Source organism: Zalophus californianus, chromosome 6 (genome assembly GCF_009762305.2).
Source record: "Zalophus californianus isolate mZalCal1 chromosome 6, mZalCal1.pri.v2, whole genome shotgun sequence".
Classification (NCBI taxonomy): Eukaryota; Metazoa; Chordata; class Mammalia; order Carnivora; family Otariidae; genus Zalophus; species Zalophus californianus.
Window position 1 is genome coordinate 44,435,605 of NC_045600.1, and position 18,870 is coordinate 44,454,474.

At 38.5% G+C, this 18,870-nt stretch overlaps 1 protein-coding gene across 2 annotated transcripts; it reads left to right on the top strand.

Annotated features, from left to right (window-relative positions):
* Nucleotides 1–899: 899 nt before the first annotated feature.
* On the top strand, nucleotides 900–14,236 carry CNIH1 (cornichon family AMPA receptor auxiliary protein 1). Of its 2 annotated transcripts, XM_027571958.1 has the most exons (6): nucleotides 900–1,111; nucleotides 5,583–5,651; nucleotides 9,813–9,925; nucleotides 10,934–11,077; nucleotides 12,131–12,179; nucleotides 13,318–14,236. In XM_027571958.1, exons 1-5 carry the CDS (start codon nucleotides 1,031–1,033, stop codon nucleotides 12,150–12,152), a joined length of 429 nt encoding a protein of 142 aa, XP_027427759.1. In that variant the 5' UTR covers nucleotides 900–1,030; the 3' UTR covers nucleotides 12,153–12,179; nucleotides 13,318–14,236. The 2 variants fall into 2 exon arrangements, with proteins under 2 accessions (XP_027427759.1, XP_027427758.1); XM_027571957.1 differs by lacking the exon at nucleotides 12,131–12,179.
* The last annotated feature ends 4,634 nt before the right edge of the window (nucleotides 14,237–18,870 follow it).

Sequence of the window (18,870 nt, forward strand, 5' to 3'; positions counted from 1 at the left end):
ACTCCGCTTCTAAACCCCTCTCTATACAATTTGCTAGGGTGAATGATCTTTAATGCAAATCTAAATGTCCCTCTCTTGCTTAAATCCTTCAGTGATTTCCACTTCCATCAGCAGCGATCAGTTAGCAGGTGGTGAATCAATTTTGTGGGTCACAACCAGCATAAGAACAAAACCAAGCTTATAAGACACTCTGTGGTCTGAACCTCCCGCTAACCCTGAACTCTCAAAACTGTTTTGTGCTAGGTTCCGTTAATTTAGAACTGCTGGTGATTTCACCTGAGACACTGAGCTTTTTTTCTTTCCTTCCTTCCTTCTTTCCTTCCTTCCTTCCTTCCTTCCTTCCTTCCTTCCTTCCTTCCTTCCTCCCTCCCTCCCTCCCTCCCTCCCTTCCTCCCTTCCTCCCTCTCTCTTTCTTTCTTTCATCTATGCGTCTTTGCTCAAGCTGAACCCTCTCTTAGGAGTTGTCGTTCTACCTTCTCTTTGCCTGGACTTCTGCTCATCACATACGCCTCAGCTTAAGAAACAGATACTCCAGGAATCCTGCTCTGAACGCTGCAGAACGGGATGGATACCCTTCTCTGACCTTTCATCAGGAGCCGCAGACTTCCGTTAACAGGGTTATAATACCGTAATGATTTATTTAAGTGTTCGTTTCCGGCACTATACTAAGTTCTTTCAGCGCAAGTACTATGTTTCCTATCTTTGTATCTCAAAGGGGAAGCACAGCGCCTGAAACATACTAGGCACTCATTCAATAAATATTTGTTCAAAGAATGAACGAGGGAAGGAAAAGAAAAATCAATCTGCTGCGCGGACAATGTTGGTGCATCGTAGGCTTCGGCCATCAGAGGGCGCCGGCGCACCTCGGCCGGTGCGCAGGCGCGCAGAGAGGGCGGGCGCCGCGACGGCGGCAGCAGCGGCGGCGGCGGTCGTGGCTGAGGCCAGGGGAAGTGAATGGTTTTACCCAGAGGGCCCTGCGCCGCCTTTCTCCGCTGGCACCGGCGCCGCTGCCTGCTCCTCCTTCCCGGCCATGGCGTTCACGTTCGCGGCCTTCTGCTACATGCTGGCGCTGCTGCTCACCGCCGCGCTCATCTTCTTCGCCATCTGGCACGTGAGTAGCCGGGACCGGGGGAAGAAGGGCGAGGAGGCGGCGCAGCTTCTTCTCGCCCCGCGTCTGCGGTCCGTGCGGCGACGGCCCCCGGAGGTCCGCACGCCGGGGGATGGGGCCGAAGCGGGACAGGCCGCGCGGCGAGGGCTCTGCTAACCCTCCGTCTGCGGGCCGGGGGCTGCAGGTCCAGGGGCTGCAGGTCCAGGCTGCGGTGGCCCTATGGATGCGCCCGCTGTGCCCCTTCTCAGGCCGCGCGCGCCGCTACTCCTCCCTGGATGGGTGGGGCGCCCGCGGTCCTGCGGGGCCCTGCGGGGCCCTGCGGGACAGCGCTTCGCTGGCGTGGACCTGAGCCGGCCCGGGGCTCGGCATCCCCGCATCCCCGGGGAGGATGTCAAGGGCTCACGGAGGCATGCTGCGTGCTTAGCGGGAATGAAGTTTGCCGAATTACAATTATTTAATCACATTGTCTTTCTTTTCGGGTTTCCGCTGGAGTGTGGCCCCAATGAGATAGTATAGCCTACTTTAGATGAATTTCCAACTCTATTTTCAGCACTTGTTGGGCGTTCTTCGAGTAGAATGCCCCCCCTTTTTTTCTCCAGATTTTCCTTGTGAACTTTGATGCAGATTGGATTGATTACTTTGTTGACTGCATCTCCGAACTTTTCCCCTAAATCATACTTTGACCGCCAGAGTTTGTCAAGAGACACTCTTCCTAGCCACCTCTGTATTCAGGGTAGCTGGATTTAGTGGAGGTAGTTTTAATTTGTCTTCGAAAGTGCTCACAAATCTTAAACTTCCCTAGGGCAGTTTTTCTTCTTTTTTCTTTCTTTTTTTCTTTTACTTACATCTTGCTGCAGGATAGAAGCACATCCTTACTGGTTACTGTAAGGAACAAGTAAGTTCCTCGTGACAGTTCTACAACAGATTTTTAAGGATTCTTGTTTCTCTAGCACAAAATTAGAAGCAGCCTTCTGGAAGTCAGCGTTCATTAAAAATGTATCTTATATTTGCCTCTGCCCTCCTCATACTCTTTTAGTGACTTCTGGAATATCAGTCCTCTTTTGAATGATTGGACATGTTCATTCATGTAAATTTTAAGTCAGGTTTCATCATGCCAATAACAAGGATTTCTTAGGGAACATAGCCTGGCAAAATGATTTAAATGGCAGCAGTGTCCTGTGTTAAAAAAAAAAAAAAATCTCAGAAGTAGAATACTACAAATTATTCTCTTTTGATAAGGAGTGTGATTATGTTCATAATTATTTTAGAACCTAACTGCTCTATAGTGGAGAATGCTTCGGTAGGCTGTTTGGTAACTGCTCCCTCAAAATACTTGTCAGTAGGAACCAATAAATTAAGAGCACTATAGGCTCTTTGGTGGAAGAACAATAAATAAAGATCATTTGGAATGCAAACTAGCTCCACATTTCACTGGTGGAAGTGAAATGTGTGGCTTCCCTTCCATTTGTAGATATGGATTTAAGTCACTTCCTGCTTGGTGGGTACTCTTTGTTTTTTGAAATGATGAGGATTCTAAGAAAGCTGTGGATGGCCTTGTTTACATTTTGAACCAGGTTGTTTGGCTTAAGGAAAATCTGAACTGCGTTAAAAATAAAAATGGGTTATTTGGGGTGCCTGGGTGGCTCGGTTGGTTAAGTGTATGCCTTCTGCTCAGGTCATGATCCTAGGGTTCTGGGATCCAGTCCCGAATCCGGCTCCCTGCCCAGTGGGGAGTCGGCTTCTCCCTCTGCCCCTTACTCTGCTTATTTGCTCTCTCTCTCCCTCCCTCTCAAATAAATAAATAAAATCTTAAAAAAAAATAAATTAAAAAAATGGGTAACTTAGTTTCAGCTTTGAAATGAGAATGTATCGGGTGAAGTAGGTAATTTTAAGTCCTATTATAGAACTTTTAAAAATTCATTTGTACTCCACAGATTAGTGGCAAGCTTTTATCCTTGGGGATTTCTTCGTAGTTCAGAGGATTATGTATCCTTTGGGAACAAATTGAGAATTCTAAAGTATATAATTTTAATTTTTCTATTAACTACATAACCTTCAGTTTATTTTCTTAGGTAGTTTAAGTATCAGAAGACTCACTTGGAAATTTGAAGTAGAAATTCAAAGAATCCTGTTTACATTAATCATTTTATGGAGGATACTTTTTGTGCTGTTGGTTACATCTGTCAGTTTAGTACTAATTCATGTGATTGATACTCTGTGGAGAGTAGATGGGAACATAGGTTTGTTTGAACAGAAGTCATTCCCTAAAGACATGTGTCAAATTTGAATGTATCCTGAATTGCATAGTTTGATATCTTTAGGGATATATCTGTTTTGTTTTTGCACTCTGTTGGAAATTTTGTGAACATCTTTGTCCAGACGCACAGTCAGAAAAGATACAAAAACCAGTAGGTTGATCTTTTCAGAAGAGTTTGAAAACATCTTATAGCATTTCAAACAGAAGTTCATGCAGTAACATACTCATTAAAAGATCCCTTGAAATCACCTGAAGAAAATGTCCAGTCAAGAGTTAGTTTTAAAACATAAGTTTTATACTCTGCTATTAAATTGGATCTTGTTATAGGCAAGTAATTTAATTTGCAATGACAATTCTTATTTTGAACTTTATTACTAAGATGCATTGGGGATATATCACACAGCAAATGTCAGGTATTTGATTAATAATATCTGTTAAATAATTAGAAATTAGTATCTTCTAGTTGTATGATATTTTTAACATTTTTAACATGTGTTAGGTTTCATTAACAAGGGCAAATGCCTTTTGGTGAGTTCTGTATTCTTTTTAAGCTAGGCTTTCATTCAGTAAATATTGATTGAACATTAAAGTATGAGCCAGGCCCAGGGACATAGCAGTGAGCACAGCAAAAATCTTTGCTGTCATGGAGTTTACATCTTAATGTCGAATGATTTTCTTCTGTTCCTGTTTTAGTTAGAATTTTTATTTGGTCTGGTTGGTGGATTTTGTAAAATTCTAGAAATTAAAAAAAAAGAACAACCCATCTTTTTATGAAGTGAAAAACTTTAACAGGGAAATAAACCAGCATAGTAAAAGCTAGAAATATAGAACTCCATTGATTACCGGTAATATTGAGTAACATGGTCTCACATACAAAGATACTACTCCTAACCCACCAGAGGAAAGGCAGACTGAGCTCTCTTATCTCCTGGCTGACCAGTGACAGCAACTAAAATAACTCTCCTATAAACTTGGTGCCTTTGGCTTCTTATTTTGACATCTGACTTAATACCACAGAGTGGGGTGTTGCCCTTATTTTGATTTTTAGTACATTTTGACTTTGAAGTACTGTGTTAAGTGACCCTAAATGTTACACCCACATTTCTCCAGAGTGTAGACAAACATTCTTGTCATATATTTCCTAAGTTGGTGAGATCTTTCTCCCCTTACTACGTTTATAACTGACTCCTCATACTGTGAGAAGCTGGTCCTACCTGGGTTACCCTTTGTCAGTCTTTGGTTTGGTGACCTCATGAAACCATCCACAAGTATAGGGCTATGCATAGGACACAAAAGGAGGTTAGACTGATCACTTTTATCCTGGCCTTGAACAGCGCTGCTCTTGCTTATCTGATGCCTTTAGGTGCATCAGAACAAGATGCCTCTTGGGGCAGAAGAATTAGAAAAATCCTCCACAGACGCGGCCCCTCAGTGCAGAGCCTCGTGTAGAGTCCGTGCCAGGGTGCTCGACAGCAGGAGCACGGGCTGGCTTTGAGCTTCCCACCTTGGCCTTTTGTCCCATGCAGGAAGGGCGCTACTCTTTGTGGTGGTCCTGGCCATGAAGTTTAATAATCATTTGGTGTTCCTATATGCTGAGGCCATTTCTTGTATTTCCTTATTGAAGCAGGACTTTGAAATGTATGTGTTTGGGCACAATGGGAACAAATTGAAGCGCGTGAGTCCATCTCTAGTGTTCCACTGAACCGTGTGCCAGGGGCAGGGCATGCACAGATGATTAAAAATACCTCACCCTGAGGGGCACACAAACCTGTACACAGATACCCCAGTCAGAGAAATGCCATATTGGTAGCACTGTAAAGCCCTGTGCTCTGTGACTAGACAGGTAGGCAATCATTTCTGTCAGGGAAACCTACAGAGAGGAGTTGATGTAGGAAGAGGGTTTTTAGGGTGAAAAGTTTTGATAGATAGAAAAGATCATTTCAAGAAGAGAAAATGACTTGAACAGAGGCATTGAAAATTGAAGATATTTATCATAGTGATACCAGCTCATTTAAATGACAGTATAAACATGTTTTCAGTTCTTTAAATCTGATTCTAGTTATTTATTAGTACATAGTGAATTTACTATAAATTGGTACATGCAGTATTGGTATACTTTTGCTTTTGTTTTATTAGCTTTATTCAGTTGTCATTTGATGATGGGGCAGGTTTGTTGCTTTTTATTAAAGGTCCTAACTGATTTTAATTTTATTTTAGATTATAGCATTTGATGAACTGAAGACTGATTACAAGAATCCTATAGACCAGTGTAATACCCTGAATCCTGTAAGTTATAAATATAGGATTTTTCTTTAGATTTTTAAACTGTTTTTGCTTTTAACTTATTTTGAAAATGGCCAATATTCTCAGTAGCATGATATATTTGTACTTTTTGAAGTAGGCAGAATTTACAAAAATATTCTTTTTCCTGCTTGACTATTCTGACTATTATTAATCTGCCAGTGATCTTGTCAGCTGTCATACTAACATTCTTCCAATCTGCTTTTTACATTGTCGGCCAAAGACAGTTGAAAAGGTCAAAAAGATTAAAAGAGTCAAAATTGCATTAAAGGTGTGTACTGCTTTTTAGTTTAATGTTTTAATGCTACATTCATTTCATGGGGAGGGTCAGGGCATTTGTATTTGTAAAATGTTCTGTTCAGTGTCCTCGTTCATATGCCTGTTGAGGTTTATGATTTCATGAAATTTTGCATTTTATGCAAATGTTTGCTTGCTGGCCCAGTCAAGTAGGGAAAGCTGTTAAATGCTTATGCATTTTTAAAAATGCTAGAGCCAGGCGCCTGGGTGGCTCAGTTGGTTAAGCCACTGCCTTCAGCTCAGGTCATGATCCTGGAGTCCCGGGATCGAGTCCCGCATTGGGCTCCCTGCTCAGCGGGGAGTCTGCTTCTCCCTCTGACCCTCTTCCCTCTCGTGCTATCTCTCATTATCTCTCTCAAATAAATAAAATCTTAAAAAAAATAATAAAAATAAAAATGCTAGAGCCATAGGCACTTCTATATTAAATTATTTGGTGCAGTGTTTGAAAGTTAGTTAACATAAAATGACTTTAATAGATGGTAGGAAGATTCTTCTGTTGTGACTTATTGGGAGGTAGTCTGGAAGTGGAGTCTTCAGTACCATGTCTGCTTTTATCTTTGGTTATGTCTGTTCTGGAATTAATTATTCACTCTTTCAGCTGATGTTTATTCAGCACCTTCTAGATGATAGCTCTTTTCTTAGGCTCTGGAATCTTGCACTAGTGCTGACCTTCGGACTTATGCTGCCAGAATTTTGTGGATAACAATTTGTATACAAATGTCTACATAGTTATTTCTAATATCACTCTAAATTTCTAAGACAGACTTGTCTTACACTAAGTTCTGAGCTCCCATGGATTTAGTTATAATGTGGCTCCATTGTGCTTAGGGGTTTATATATATATTTGACTTCATTTAGTTTACTCATTTAGGAGGATTCTCCTTTCGTCTGTAGGTTTGATTTTGCCTAATTGGTCAGAAGCTGAAAGGTTGTTTGTAAGAAAGCAGTGGGTATGTCTCCAAGCAATAAAATACAATAATTCATCTTTAAAAATTACTTAAGATGAGAACTTGTGTAGACTTTAGTTGTGTAAAACTGTAAGGCATAGCACACCAGAGGGATTTTATTTGGAAAAGAGTCTATAAAGTGAGTTTGCTACTTTATCATTGTTTCCTCGATAAATACGAGCGATGGGGTAGATTTCTAGTTTGTCTTCAAAGAACTGCTACAGTAAGACTTGATGTAGGTACAGTTAAAAGTATTAACTTACTAGCCGCTTCTCTGCTCTTACGAAACAAAATAGGTGACGAATCCGCTTTCTTGTTGGAAAGTAATACTGTTGATTGTAAAATATCTTAACCTACCGTTGAAACTAATTGTTACCAAGAGTTTAAGAAACCGAAATTTCTTTTTTTGACGGTTGTTCATTAATAGTATTCTATCTTTGGCTTTTCATTACTTCAAATAATCAAATGAGGATGAGGAGCTGAAATCAGATGAGGGCTTTTCTGGGCACCAGGCTCTGTGCTAAGCATCTTTACTTGGGCTTTTTCATTCAGTGCTCCTGACCTGTCTGAAGGGTAGGTATATTGATATTCTCATGAATAGGAGGGTAGGCTGAGGCTTAGCAGGGTTGAAGCACTTTACCAACAAGGTCACATAGCTAAGGTAGAACCAGCATTTGAACCCAGACAGCTGGATTTTTACACTCAAGCTTTGGTATCCCCCTAATTTACCGTAAATTTAAGAGGGACTAATTTCATTTTTACATTTAATGTGTGATTTCTGACTCTTCTTCATGGAAGGAAATTCTCACTTAAAAAAGACATGTTCTTGGGACCTCCTAATGCTGCATAGATTGGAAGAAGTTTTTATATCAGCACATGTTGCATTTGGATAGGGTGCCGATAATTGGCTTACTAGCAGCGCATCTGACAGTTTTCCCTATTTAAAATTTGTTTTGACAATTCTGCCAAAGTATGGGGGAAGACAAATACTATTTTTTTTAAAATGTGAACCTTAACTAGAGAATATTATGATTTGCATGTTAAGTACTATCATTTCAGCCATATTTGCATGAGGAATTTTTTAGGCTACTAGCTTTTGTGTAAACATTTGTTCCTAAATGGAATAATTTTTGTGCCACTTATGGGGAAATTTCACCATGAAACAATGATTGGAGTGGACTGGTTTTTATAAGAGATGCATTATAAAAGTTTCTGGACTTTTTTGAGGAGAAGGGAGTGTGGCACGTGTTTCATATTAGAACCGGAAGAGTTGCAGATTATCTGTAGTCTCGCTCTTACTAAAGCATATTGTTTAAGAGCAGTAGGTATTGTGCTTTCAAAGTCATTTTCTCCCCATATCTCAGTCTGGAAGTGTAGGATGAAAACGTGGATGATGATTTATATTGTTAGATATCACTTGGCTTTAGAGAGCTGAAATAGACTTATATTGTAAAGAAAAATCCTGTAATTTAAACTAGCATTATAAACAGCTCTATTGGAACTCCTAATACAGTATATATTTTTCTTGGTTTGTCCTGGTTGCAGTCCTTGCGTTTCAAGGATTTCCTGTGGACATTTTCTTGTTTTCTTGCAGATGTTTGATTTTGATCTTAATTAAATGGTGTGGCTTAATGGTTCGTGCTATTTACAAGTTTATATACATATGCAGAGTTTATCTTTTGTTATTTATTATATTGCTTAAGTTTGTAGAAGATACCTGGTTAGTGTTGTAGATTAGTTGGTTTTACTGGGATTTCATTTAAAATATTCATTAAAAAAAAACTGCTTTACAGCTTTGAAGTGGAAAAAGTGATTTGGGAGTATTAGAAAGTGGGTTTGAATATGTAGTATAATTGTTATTTCTACAGCAACGGTTTCCTCTCGGGAATGATCTGATGATACTGAGGATTCATATAATTTTACTTTGATCTGATGCAGACATTTGAGAAGCTGGCTTTGCATCTGTGACTTGTAGGAAGTTATTTAGCTGAAACTTGCAATGAAAAGTTTGGGACTTTCATTTAACAGAGTCATTAGGCTGAAGTCTTTAGGATGAAAAAGAAAGCATGAACTCTTGGTCACCTTATAAAAAGCATTTTGCTTCAAATAATTTTTCTCATTTAGTACCACCTACAGTCAAAAAAATCATTTTGTTTTTGAGTTCTGAGCTTCTCCTGGTCTGCTGTGTCTGTCTAGTTCATCAGGCTTAAAGAAACAGAAAGGCCATGTAAGAATCAGAGCTCAGGAACCAGGAAAATTCCAACTTTATGGTTCAGAACTGTCTTTTCCCTCCTACATTGCAGAATGCACATCGTTTGCATCTGTGTTCTTTCCCCCCTGACTGTGCTGAGATTATTGGCTTTTGGCTTTCCATTGAAAAATTACTTTTGTGGTAATGTGATGTGGTTTGCTAAATATTGTTTATATAGCATTCCTGGTTTCTGTTAAAAGCTTTAAAACACTAATGTGTAAAGTTTTCTAAACGGGAGTTTTGTTTTTGTGGATTTTTTTTTATATCATGTTGCATGTGATCAGATACCTCATTTTTGTATTTTTATCATTACTGAATGGTGGAAAGAAAAAGTATTCCAAGTGATCAGCAAATAACTGAACCGTCTGGGTGGTAACTTTGTATAATTTAATCTGTTACTGTAAGAATTTGAGTTTTAAATTTTAAGTTCTGTTTATTCTTTCAGAGCAAGCATCTGGTCAGTTTGCTTGTAATTCTGCTTTTGGTAAAAAGTTAAATACAGAAACAGACCTCAGTAGCATCGTTTGTGCCCGATTCTAAGAAAACTGATTTTTTTTTTCATTATGGAAACTTGGTTGCCACCTGCTTTCCAAATTAGCATTTGACTTACCGCCAAGGCATTTTAATAACTGGCTTGTATTTTTCTTCCAGCTTGTACTTCCAGAGTACCTCATCCATGCTTTCTTCTGTGTCATGTTTCTTTGTGCAGCAGAGTGGCTTACGCTGGGTCTCAATATGCCTCTCTTGGCATATCATATTTGGAGGTAATATTTAGATATATTTCTAATACTTTTCCTAATTATATTTTAATTATACTATGGTTGATACAGTTATCTTGCATGCTAGTCACCTAAATGAAAACTGAAAATCGGTTGGCATTTATTTTAAAAATCAAGTAGATGAACAAAGCACTGCTTCAGTACCTTTTATGGAGCTTACTTTGTTACTCTTTAAAGGTGTTTTTCAAAAAGTGAGGTTTAATTTACATACAATAATATGCATAAGTCTGAAGCCCCATCCCTGTCAGTTTCCCCTGTACCTCCCTGGGACAGCAGTGACCTTTGTCAACTTGGATTAATTTTGCCCATCTTTGAACTTCACATAAATCAAAATGTACAGTGTATCTAACTTCTTTCTCCATGTTTATTTTATGATTTTAAATTTGGTTGTTTATAAAATGTATTCATATGTCGTAACTTTTAAAAGTTATGTCTGATCTATATAATAGAGTTAGAGGTTTTTTTTTTTTTAATAGGAATGTTAGAATCCTCATTGCTCTTGATTTTAGGAAATATACTTAAGCAGTGTTTAGGTGTCAAGTGGTATGACATCTGTAACTGAGTCTGAAATTGTTTTGTAAAAAATGTATGCATATTTGGAGCTAAAACAAAAAAGAGAAGGGTAAAGCTGTGTGGTTAATGTGAGCATTTGGAATATTTTGCTGAAGTGTTCTTGCACCCTTTCTGTAAGCCTAAAATTATGTTAAAAAGTTAAAATCTTACTTCCTTTTTACAGTTATTTTTCTTTTTCTTATATTTATGAAATTGTTGGGGAGACCAGATAGGACTTTTTTAACTGTCCTGGTCTCATATAGGGGCTCTTGTTTTGAAATTAAGATGATAAGAGGAAAGAACTCCACCCTAGAACTAAACTGCTTCCCTGTGTGGACCACCTCTCATTGCAACAAATGTTACTTGAGAAGAAAACCCCTCCTTCCCATCTCAAAGGTTGTCTTCCCTTTTGGAGCGGCTAACCGACTATGTTTATTACAGGTATATGAGTAGACCAGTGATGAGTGGACCAGGACTCTATGACCCTACGACCATCATGAATGCAGACATTTTAGCGTATTGTCAGAAAGAAGGCTGGTGCAAATTAGCTTTTTATCTTCTAGCATTTTTTTACTACCTATACGGGTAAGTTTAAAAAATAAAATGAATATATGATTTCATTTTCCTTCTGAAAAAGTTTGCAGGCATTATGGTCTTAACATCTTAAAGTCTACTTGAAGAATAACTCAGTGTCTTGAATGGTGGTGACCGGTAACGGCGCTGTGCACACCGGCAAACGCTCGCACACTGAACAGGAATAAACGGGTACTTGGCAAGGGCGGCCAGCTGCTGCATAGTCCGCAGCAGAAAGTTTGGGCAAGGGGTGCTGCTTCCTAAACTCTCGGACACAGTGCATCAGTGAAGGGTAATCCTCATTCGCCATGGCAAAGTGATGGCTTTGAGAGGATTGCAAAAAAGTGTGAGTTTGCAAAAAACCGTTTGCCTGGCTTCACTATCTTGAGATGGTGTTTAATTTTTTGTCATTTTTGACAAACTGTATGCTCTACCCTTTATTTTCTGGCTTGCTTGACCTGAATGGGATGAATGAAAGAAACAGATCTGTCTTATATGATGGTGCAGTTATCGATTCTTCTGCCTTTGTACCCTGATGGACTCATATCATTCCTCCAGGTCGGGGTTTCTCAACCTCAGCACTGTTGACATTTTGGGCTGGATAAATCTTTGTTGTGGGGGCTCACCTGTGCATTGTGGGATGTGGAGCAGTGTCCCTGGCCTCCACCCAGTAGACACCAGTAGCACCTCCTCTCCTGCAGTCACCAAAACTAAAAATGTCTCTGGACGGTGCTGAATGCCCCCTGCGGGGCAAAAGCCAGCCCTGGTTGAGAACCACCACCCTAGGTGTCCTGTAGATTCTCATTAAAACGAGAAAAGGACGCTCGCAAGTGTGGAATTATATTTCTTTAGGCTACGTAAATACCCTTTCTCATCTTTTATTGACATATATTCAACCAGAGAGGACATCCCACCTGATTTTCGAACAATGAAGAAGATGGGCTGTATAAGATGGAATTGTAATCATTCAGCTTCTTTCTATTTCCCTCTCCTTTTTGTTACTTGAAAACTTGCTAAGTATTAGATGGTTGGTTTATATTCTTATTTCTCTTTGTATCATATAAGTTTCTATTATGGAAGACGATGAAGTGCTAGACCGAAATTTATGAAAAAGGTACGTTTATGCTTTTAGAGATTATAATTGTGAAAATGAGTATCCTTTAGTGCATTTACAGATGCTCATTTATGAAACAGAAATAAGTTCTGAAAAGTGAAATGCCAGGTGTCATTTTTATTTCCTGCTAATTTTCATTTTTTCAGTTTCTTTAACAAATGTCTGGAACAGTGCTGGCATATAGCAGGCACTTCAGATGTATTTGTGGAGGGGCACCTGGGTGGCTCAGTCGGTTAAGTGTCTCACTCTTGATCTCAGCTCAGGTCTCGATCTCAGGGTCATGATTTCAAGCCCCACGTTGGGCTCCATGCTAGTGTGGAGCCTACTTAATAAAAAAAAAAAAAAAAAAAAAAAAAGACATACTTGTTAAAAGAAAGACATGAATCATTGACTAAATGATAAAATTGGAGATGTATAGTTGTGGGAAAATGTTCACCAGGAGATGGTGGCACTAGGTCATTTCATTTCTGCTTTAAATTGTTTATCGAGTTTGCACAACCCTTTGCTTTGTATTTCCATTTAGAGATCTGTGCTTTTGAACCGTGCCTTTCCCACATCACTCTGGTAGAATTGCCCTGAGTAATTGTTTTTATTTTGCTCATTTGTGCCCTTTTTCAACCCGTTGCTGTTGTCTAGAGCCTTTCCCTATTGGGGAAGTTTCTTAATTGACCATTCCCATCTGTAAAATGGGGGATAATAATGGTACCCACCTCCTAAGACTGCTTGGAGGATTCAGTGAGATCATTACATAAAAGATCTAGTGGAGGGCCTGGCATGAAGTGAGCCCTCCGGAGATGCTCGCTGCTATTATTAGACAACTCCAGGGCAGTGCACTGTTTGGATTGCTTCTCTAAGCTCTGATCCCCTATTAAGCTTTCAGCTGTGCTGTTCTACTTGCTAAAATTGGAAAAGAAATAGGGAATAACCACAGCACATGCACTGAGCCAAGTCCTACCTTAGGCAGAAGTCCATAAATGCAAATTGAGATCGTACCGTGAACTGGTCATTGGTCTTTTCATTTTCTGTGGTGGCGTGATACCATAAACCAGTTTGCTATGTAAAGCAGTCTCAACTTTTTGGTGCTTTTAGTTTTTATAGTCAGGAATGTTTGAATTAATAGGCTTTTTCTTCTTTTCAGCATGATCTATGTTTTGGTGAGCTCTTAGAACAACACACAGAAGAATTGGTCCAAAGTGCATGCAAAAAGCCACCAAATGAAGGGATTCTATCCAGCAAGATCCTGTTTCCAAGAGTAGCCTATGGAATCTGATCAGTTACTTTAAAAAATGACTCCTTATTTTTTAAATGTTTCCACATTTTTTGCTTGTGGAAAGACTGTTTTCATATGTTATACTTGGATAAAGAATTTAAATGGAATTACGTATAAATTAATATAAAATGATTACCTCTGGTGTTGACAGGTTTGAACTTGCACTCCTTAAGGAACAGCCATAATCCCTTGAATGATTGCATTAATTATTGACTATCCTTAGTCCATTGGAAGCTTTTGTTATATATAGGAACTTGTAGGGCTTATTTTGGTTTTATTGAAATGCCATCTAATTATGAATTAGCTGTAGATATCAGGTGCTTCTGATGAACTGAAAATATATATCTGACTTGTGGGAAACTTCATGGGTTTCCTCATTTATCATGTATGTGATTATATATGGACATATTTACAAAATAAGAAGAGTGGAATTTTTTTCCCTCCAACTTGAATATTATCCCTGTATATTGCATGAATGAGAGATTTCCCATATTTCCATCAGAGTAATATACTTGCTTTAATTCTTAAGCATAAGTGAACATGATATAAACATATATGCTGATTTACTTGTGAAGAATGCATTTAAAGCTATTTTAAATGTGTTTTAATTTGTAAAGATGTCATTTATAAAGAAATTGGTTATTATACTTAACTGTTCTAATCTGGTGGTAAAGGTATTCTTAAGAATTTGCAAGTACTTTAGATTTTCAAAACTGAATGAGAGAGAACATTGTATAACCGTCCTGCTGTTCCTTTAGTGCAATACAATAAAACTCTGAAATTAACTTATTTTCAGTGCATTGTTTTAAAGATTACAAATAGCTATTTCTTACACTTGCTTAATACATAATAAAGACATATTACTGTCAATTTTTAAAAAAAAATAGTAGAGTATGACATTGTATGTGTGCGTGTTTGTTGTTTTTTTTTTAAATACCATGCTTCTAAAAAGGCATATTTTTAAATGGCTAAGCACATTACCCTCTGTTGTCACTTGACAGGATTCATAAACATGGATGGCACAGCATCATCATTTTTCTTAACCAATTTAAAAAATTACTGTGGCATTTAAAATGTTAAAAATTTTTTTTTCCTTTTTGAAACAGCACGTTTCAAGGAAAAATGACTTGTTAAATTTGAGTTTTTGCTGCTGCTTGTAAGGTAGGTAAATTGTGGCTTGCATGTTTTGGGAAGAATTCTTGTGCTTTATTTGGAATGAAGTAGTTAAGGCAATTGAAAATAGTGTAAGTGATTCAGAAGTTTAAAACATCAAAGGAAGAAAACCAATACCTAGGAATTCCACATAATGCTCAAGTGAGTTTATGGATGAGTTTGTGGAGTTCCTACTCTAAGAGCTCCTTGAATTAGATGCTGTTGAATTCTTGGCTAGTGAGACAATGCCTCCCCACCTTTGGGAGAGTAGCTGTTAACATCTTGGGATTGTGTAACAGGGTGAGTGTGCTGAAGAAGAGGATGTAGAACCAGAAGAGTGAGGAGAGCCAGACCATTTCATGAGAGAAACTTTAAAGACCTTACATTTTATGGTCTGGAGGACACCTCGAGGGATCTGTCTGTTGGGTCAGTTCATGCAGAAAATTATTTATTGACCAGTTGCTAGGCACTGAAGATTCATGCTCAGAGTTTGAGCAGCCATTCAGTTTCTAATCCAGCTAACAATGTCAGCACCCACTCCTCATTTTTCTTTCTGGTTCACAAGTACTTTTGATCATCACAGACCTTGCCAAGTCCAGATAGGTTTCTTGGGCTGTTACTTTAGCATTCCTGTCAAAGTATTTTCACAAGCCTTTGTTGTCTCTTAGCAAGCACTACTTTCTAAGTTTTAACACATCTCCTTTTAATAATGTATTCCAGAATATTCTCAAAATTCTGTAAGGTTTACTGGCTGCAATATGTGGAAGCCACCTTCTCATGCTTCAGAAATTAGATATGTAGTCCTTAGCTGATTCCTCAAAGGTGACTGACTGCCAGTGAGCTTTACCCATCTCAGTGGTAGGTTGTTGGTTCCCAAGCATGTAAGCCATTAAAAGATTGAGTACCTGGAAGCTCTTACAATATCTGCCCATCTTTACCTTTTCTGGTATTTCAGGAACTTAAATCACTTGCCAGGAGAAAGCAGAAACAAGGTCCTTGCATTAGGCAGTATCCTACTGGCTCTTTTCCTTGCTCGGAATCTAATTTGTGGCCCCTGTTAATCTGGTTTGGGCAGCCCTCACGTTCTGTTATTCCTGCAGTCCAGCTGCGGCATAGTTAGCCTGGGTTCCTAATCCGTACAGCTTTTACCACCCTGCTCCCTGTGCAGTGACAGCTGTTTACTTAGGTATTTTTTTTCCTTGTTACAATTACTTTTGCTATTATGTGCTTGTTTTATCTTGAGGAGTTTTCCAACTTCCAGAAACCATTAGTATACCACACTGTGGTTTGTATCTATACTGACAACTCTTTGTTGCTATGGTACTACAGATTCTCCTGAATTAAAAATCTTATATAATAAATGTCTATTTAGCAGTTATTCTATGGAGTAATAATAGTGTATCATGGAATACGTCCCTTTAGTACTAAGGAGGTGTAGGGGTAGAAGCCTATTAATGATGTTTGATGATTTTCACAATGCTTAACTGGTATTGTCCAGTTGTCCCATGGTTGAGGAGAGTTGGATGGGTCCCAGACGATGGACAAAGTGCTAATTTGTTTGAAGTCTGAATTATTTTTCATGGGAAGGGGAAGTGTTAGGAAATGACCAGACAATCACTTTTGACATGTGTCGAGTATTATGAAAGCATATGAGAAGCCTCGTGGATTACACCATGAACTGCCTGACCTAGCAGTCAAGATCAGATCCCCAGATAATGTTCTTTCACAGAGCGGCGAATTATGTGGCGGTTTGCAGTATGTGTCTCATTTAAAGCCTGTTCAGTTTATTTAGGCCTGAGGACCGCTCATGCTAATAGCTCTCATAGCTCTTCTCTGCTCTCCAAATCAGCATATTTTGAAAATATGTCAGATGTGTGCATAGAAAGGAGATAGAAATGTAGATACACTCAACTAGAAAAATATTTTCCTTGCTACAACATTTCTCTTCCAATTATGTGTTCATGGAATATTATTGCCATGGTGCAAATAATGACTTCTGACCCCCTGCAGGGGTGTGAGCTTTCATTTTAGGTGTGGCTACGGCATAGCAGTGTGATGATGTATCCCACCCAATTAAATAATGGTCTGTATTTAAAAGTATTCATCTAATTTACTTATTTATATTCATTCAACACTCACAAATGTGCATCTCTCAATAATCAGTTGTATGATAAAACAAATGTTGACAGCAAAAATATTTTAAAACAACTATTCGAAGGGGAAAGATAAAAATATTGATACCTGTCTAGCACTGTTCATAAGAGTACTCATATTCATCCTTTTGGGAAACTACTGCTGTTAGTCTCAAATTATTTAAGCTCTTTTGCTGAAACCAAACTCTCATCTGTGGTCAGAGCAGCAACTAGTGAGTTTCTGGTACCAGTATTTTAGCTCAGAAGATGATTCTGAATGAATCTTTAGAGTGATGCCAAGAGAAAAAAACGTGGCTCTGTTTCTGGATATGTTGAATAGATTTCTTAGAACAATTTCCCTTCGATTAAAATGAAGAGTCCTAAAGCTAAGTATCTAAAAGGAGTAAACAACTCTGCTGCTTGTTTTACTTAGTTTTGGAAAACAGTATTAACCATATAAAGTCACTGATCTGTGGGACTGGAGTGAAGGTTTTATCCTATGTTAATTTTATTAATGCACATTGTGGACGTGAAGATGTAGAGAACATCTTCACATGGATAAGTTAATTTTATTGTATGATACGTTTTCTAAACATTTAAATCTCTTTGCTTACCATGTTCATGTAGCCTGGAGAAGAAAAATTTCTTAAATAATAGGTTGATGACTAGGTAGACCCTAAAACTACTAAGAGAAACAGAATGTAGTTAGCCATCTGTGCTCATGGTTTGTTAAAATCTGAGTTAACCTGATTGGGGCTGTACCACTGTCCAAAGAAGATGCCCTTAAGTAGTCCTACCTTCTTAGAGCTTCATTTATTTTGCTTTTGTATATTGAATAAAAACCGTCTCAAATGTTTCCTTGTATAGTTTATTGTTAATGACTGGGTCTGTGTGTTAATTCAGTTTCAGCAGCTAACTCTGGCTTTTGTGTGACCAGGACTCTAGCTTGTCTCTGCCTCTCCCCCATTGTTTTGAGGGAGGGCTATCCCATAGGTTTTGTAGAGAAAATACTTTCCCAGAAGTGTGAAATTACAGTTTTTTTTTTTTTTTTTTGAGTAGTGCCATTCCATGTTTCTCTGTTAACGGAATAATTGTTTTCCCTTGATACTTAGTATTAAAGTAGTTAACCATTTTAAACATGGAAGGCTTAACTAGCATTTGCAGTAAAAATGAAAGAAGCATGGACTTTGAAAATTCAGTTGATTATTAAGGGATTTGGTTAATCCATGCCAATATTTTCCCTCTACTTTCTTAAGTGTTCATGAATAAGCTCTATATTCATATTAAGAAAAAGCAATGTAAGATTTGGTAATGTCAATTTCAGTGATTTCCTAAAGTTTACTAGAGTACTGAGATTTTTAAATTGTATTTGGTTGTAATACTGAAACCATGAGGAAGGTCAGTCTGTTATTGCAGCCTGTACTTACTAAAAAAAATTTTTTTTTCTGGCTGTAAATTTGGCATTTATTATCCTAGATAAGAAACTCCTAGTTTAAATATTCAGCTACTGGTGGGATTTGTGGTTATCCCATCTTCCTTAGTAGTCTTATAAAATCTTAAATTCCTGAAGTAATATATATATAAAAGTGTTAAAATACTGGGCACCTGGGTGGCTCAGATGGTTAAGCATCTGCCTTCGGCTCAGGTCATGATCCCTGGGTCCTGGGATCGAGTCCCGCATCGGGCTCCCTGCTCCTTGGGAGCCTGCTTCTCCCTCTGCCTCTCTCTCTCTCTCTCTCTCTCTGTCTGTCTCTCATGAATAAATAAATAAAATCTTTAAAAAACAAACAAACAAAAAAGTGTTAAAATACTGATTGTATCTTATGGAACGTACTTGGTCTCTGGTCTGAAGATCCGAACAGCACTAGTAATTGTTTTAAAGTATTCCCCAATGAAATTAAAGTAGCTCATCAGCAGCAAGAAGAGTGTGAAACAAAAGGGAACTTTTGGCAATTACATGGTGATTCAGAAACAAAGTTTTGATGCGGTGAAATTTACTTTGTCTTGTGTGGAAGTACCTATGACCCGTGGTTCACATTTGTGATTGCCAGCAGCCAAGGGACTACTTACTGTATGTAGCATTGAGGCTACTGACGCCTGTGAAACCTCCTTGTCCACAGTGCCAACTGCTCAACAT

Excerpts from the sequence above, each read along its gene's own strand:
- CNIH1 (XM_027571957.1), top strand. The coding sequence starts at position 1,031 with ATGGCGTTCACGTTCGCGGCCTTCTGCTACATGCTGGCGCTGCTGCTC. Across the intron at positions 1,112-5,582 it reads TCTTCTTCGCCATCTGGCAC|ATTATAGCATTTGATGAACT; the intron begins GTGAGTAGCCGG and ends ATTTTATTTTAG. Across the intron at positions 11,078-13,317 it reads TTTTTTTACTACCTATACGG|CATGATCTATGTTTTGGTGA; the intron begins GTAAGTTTAAAA and ends TCTTCTTTTCAG.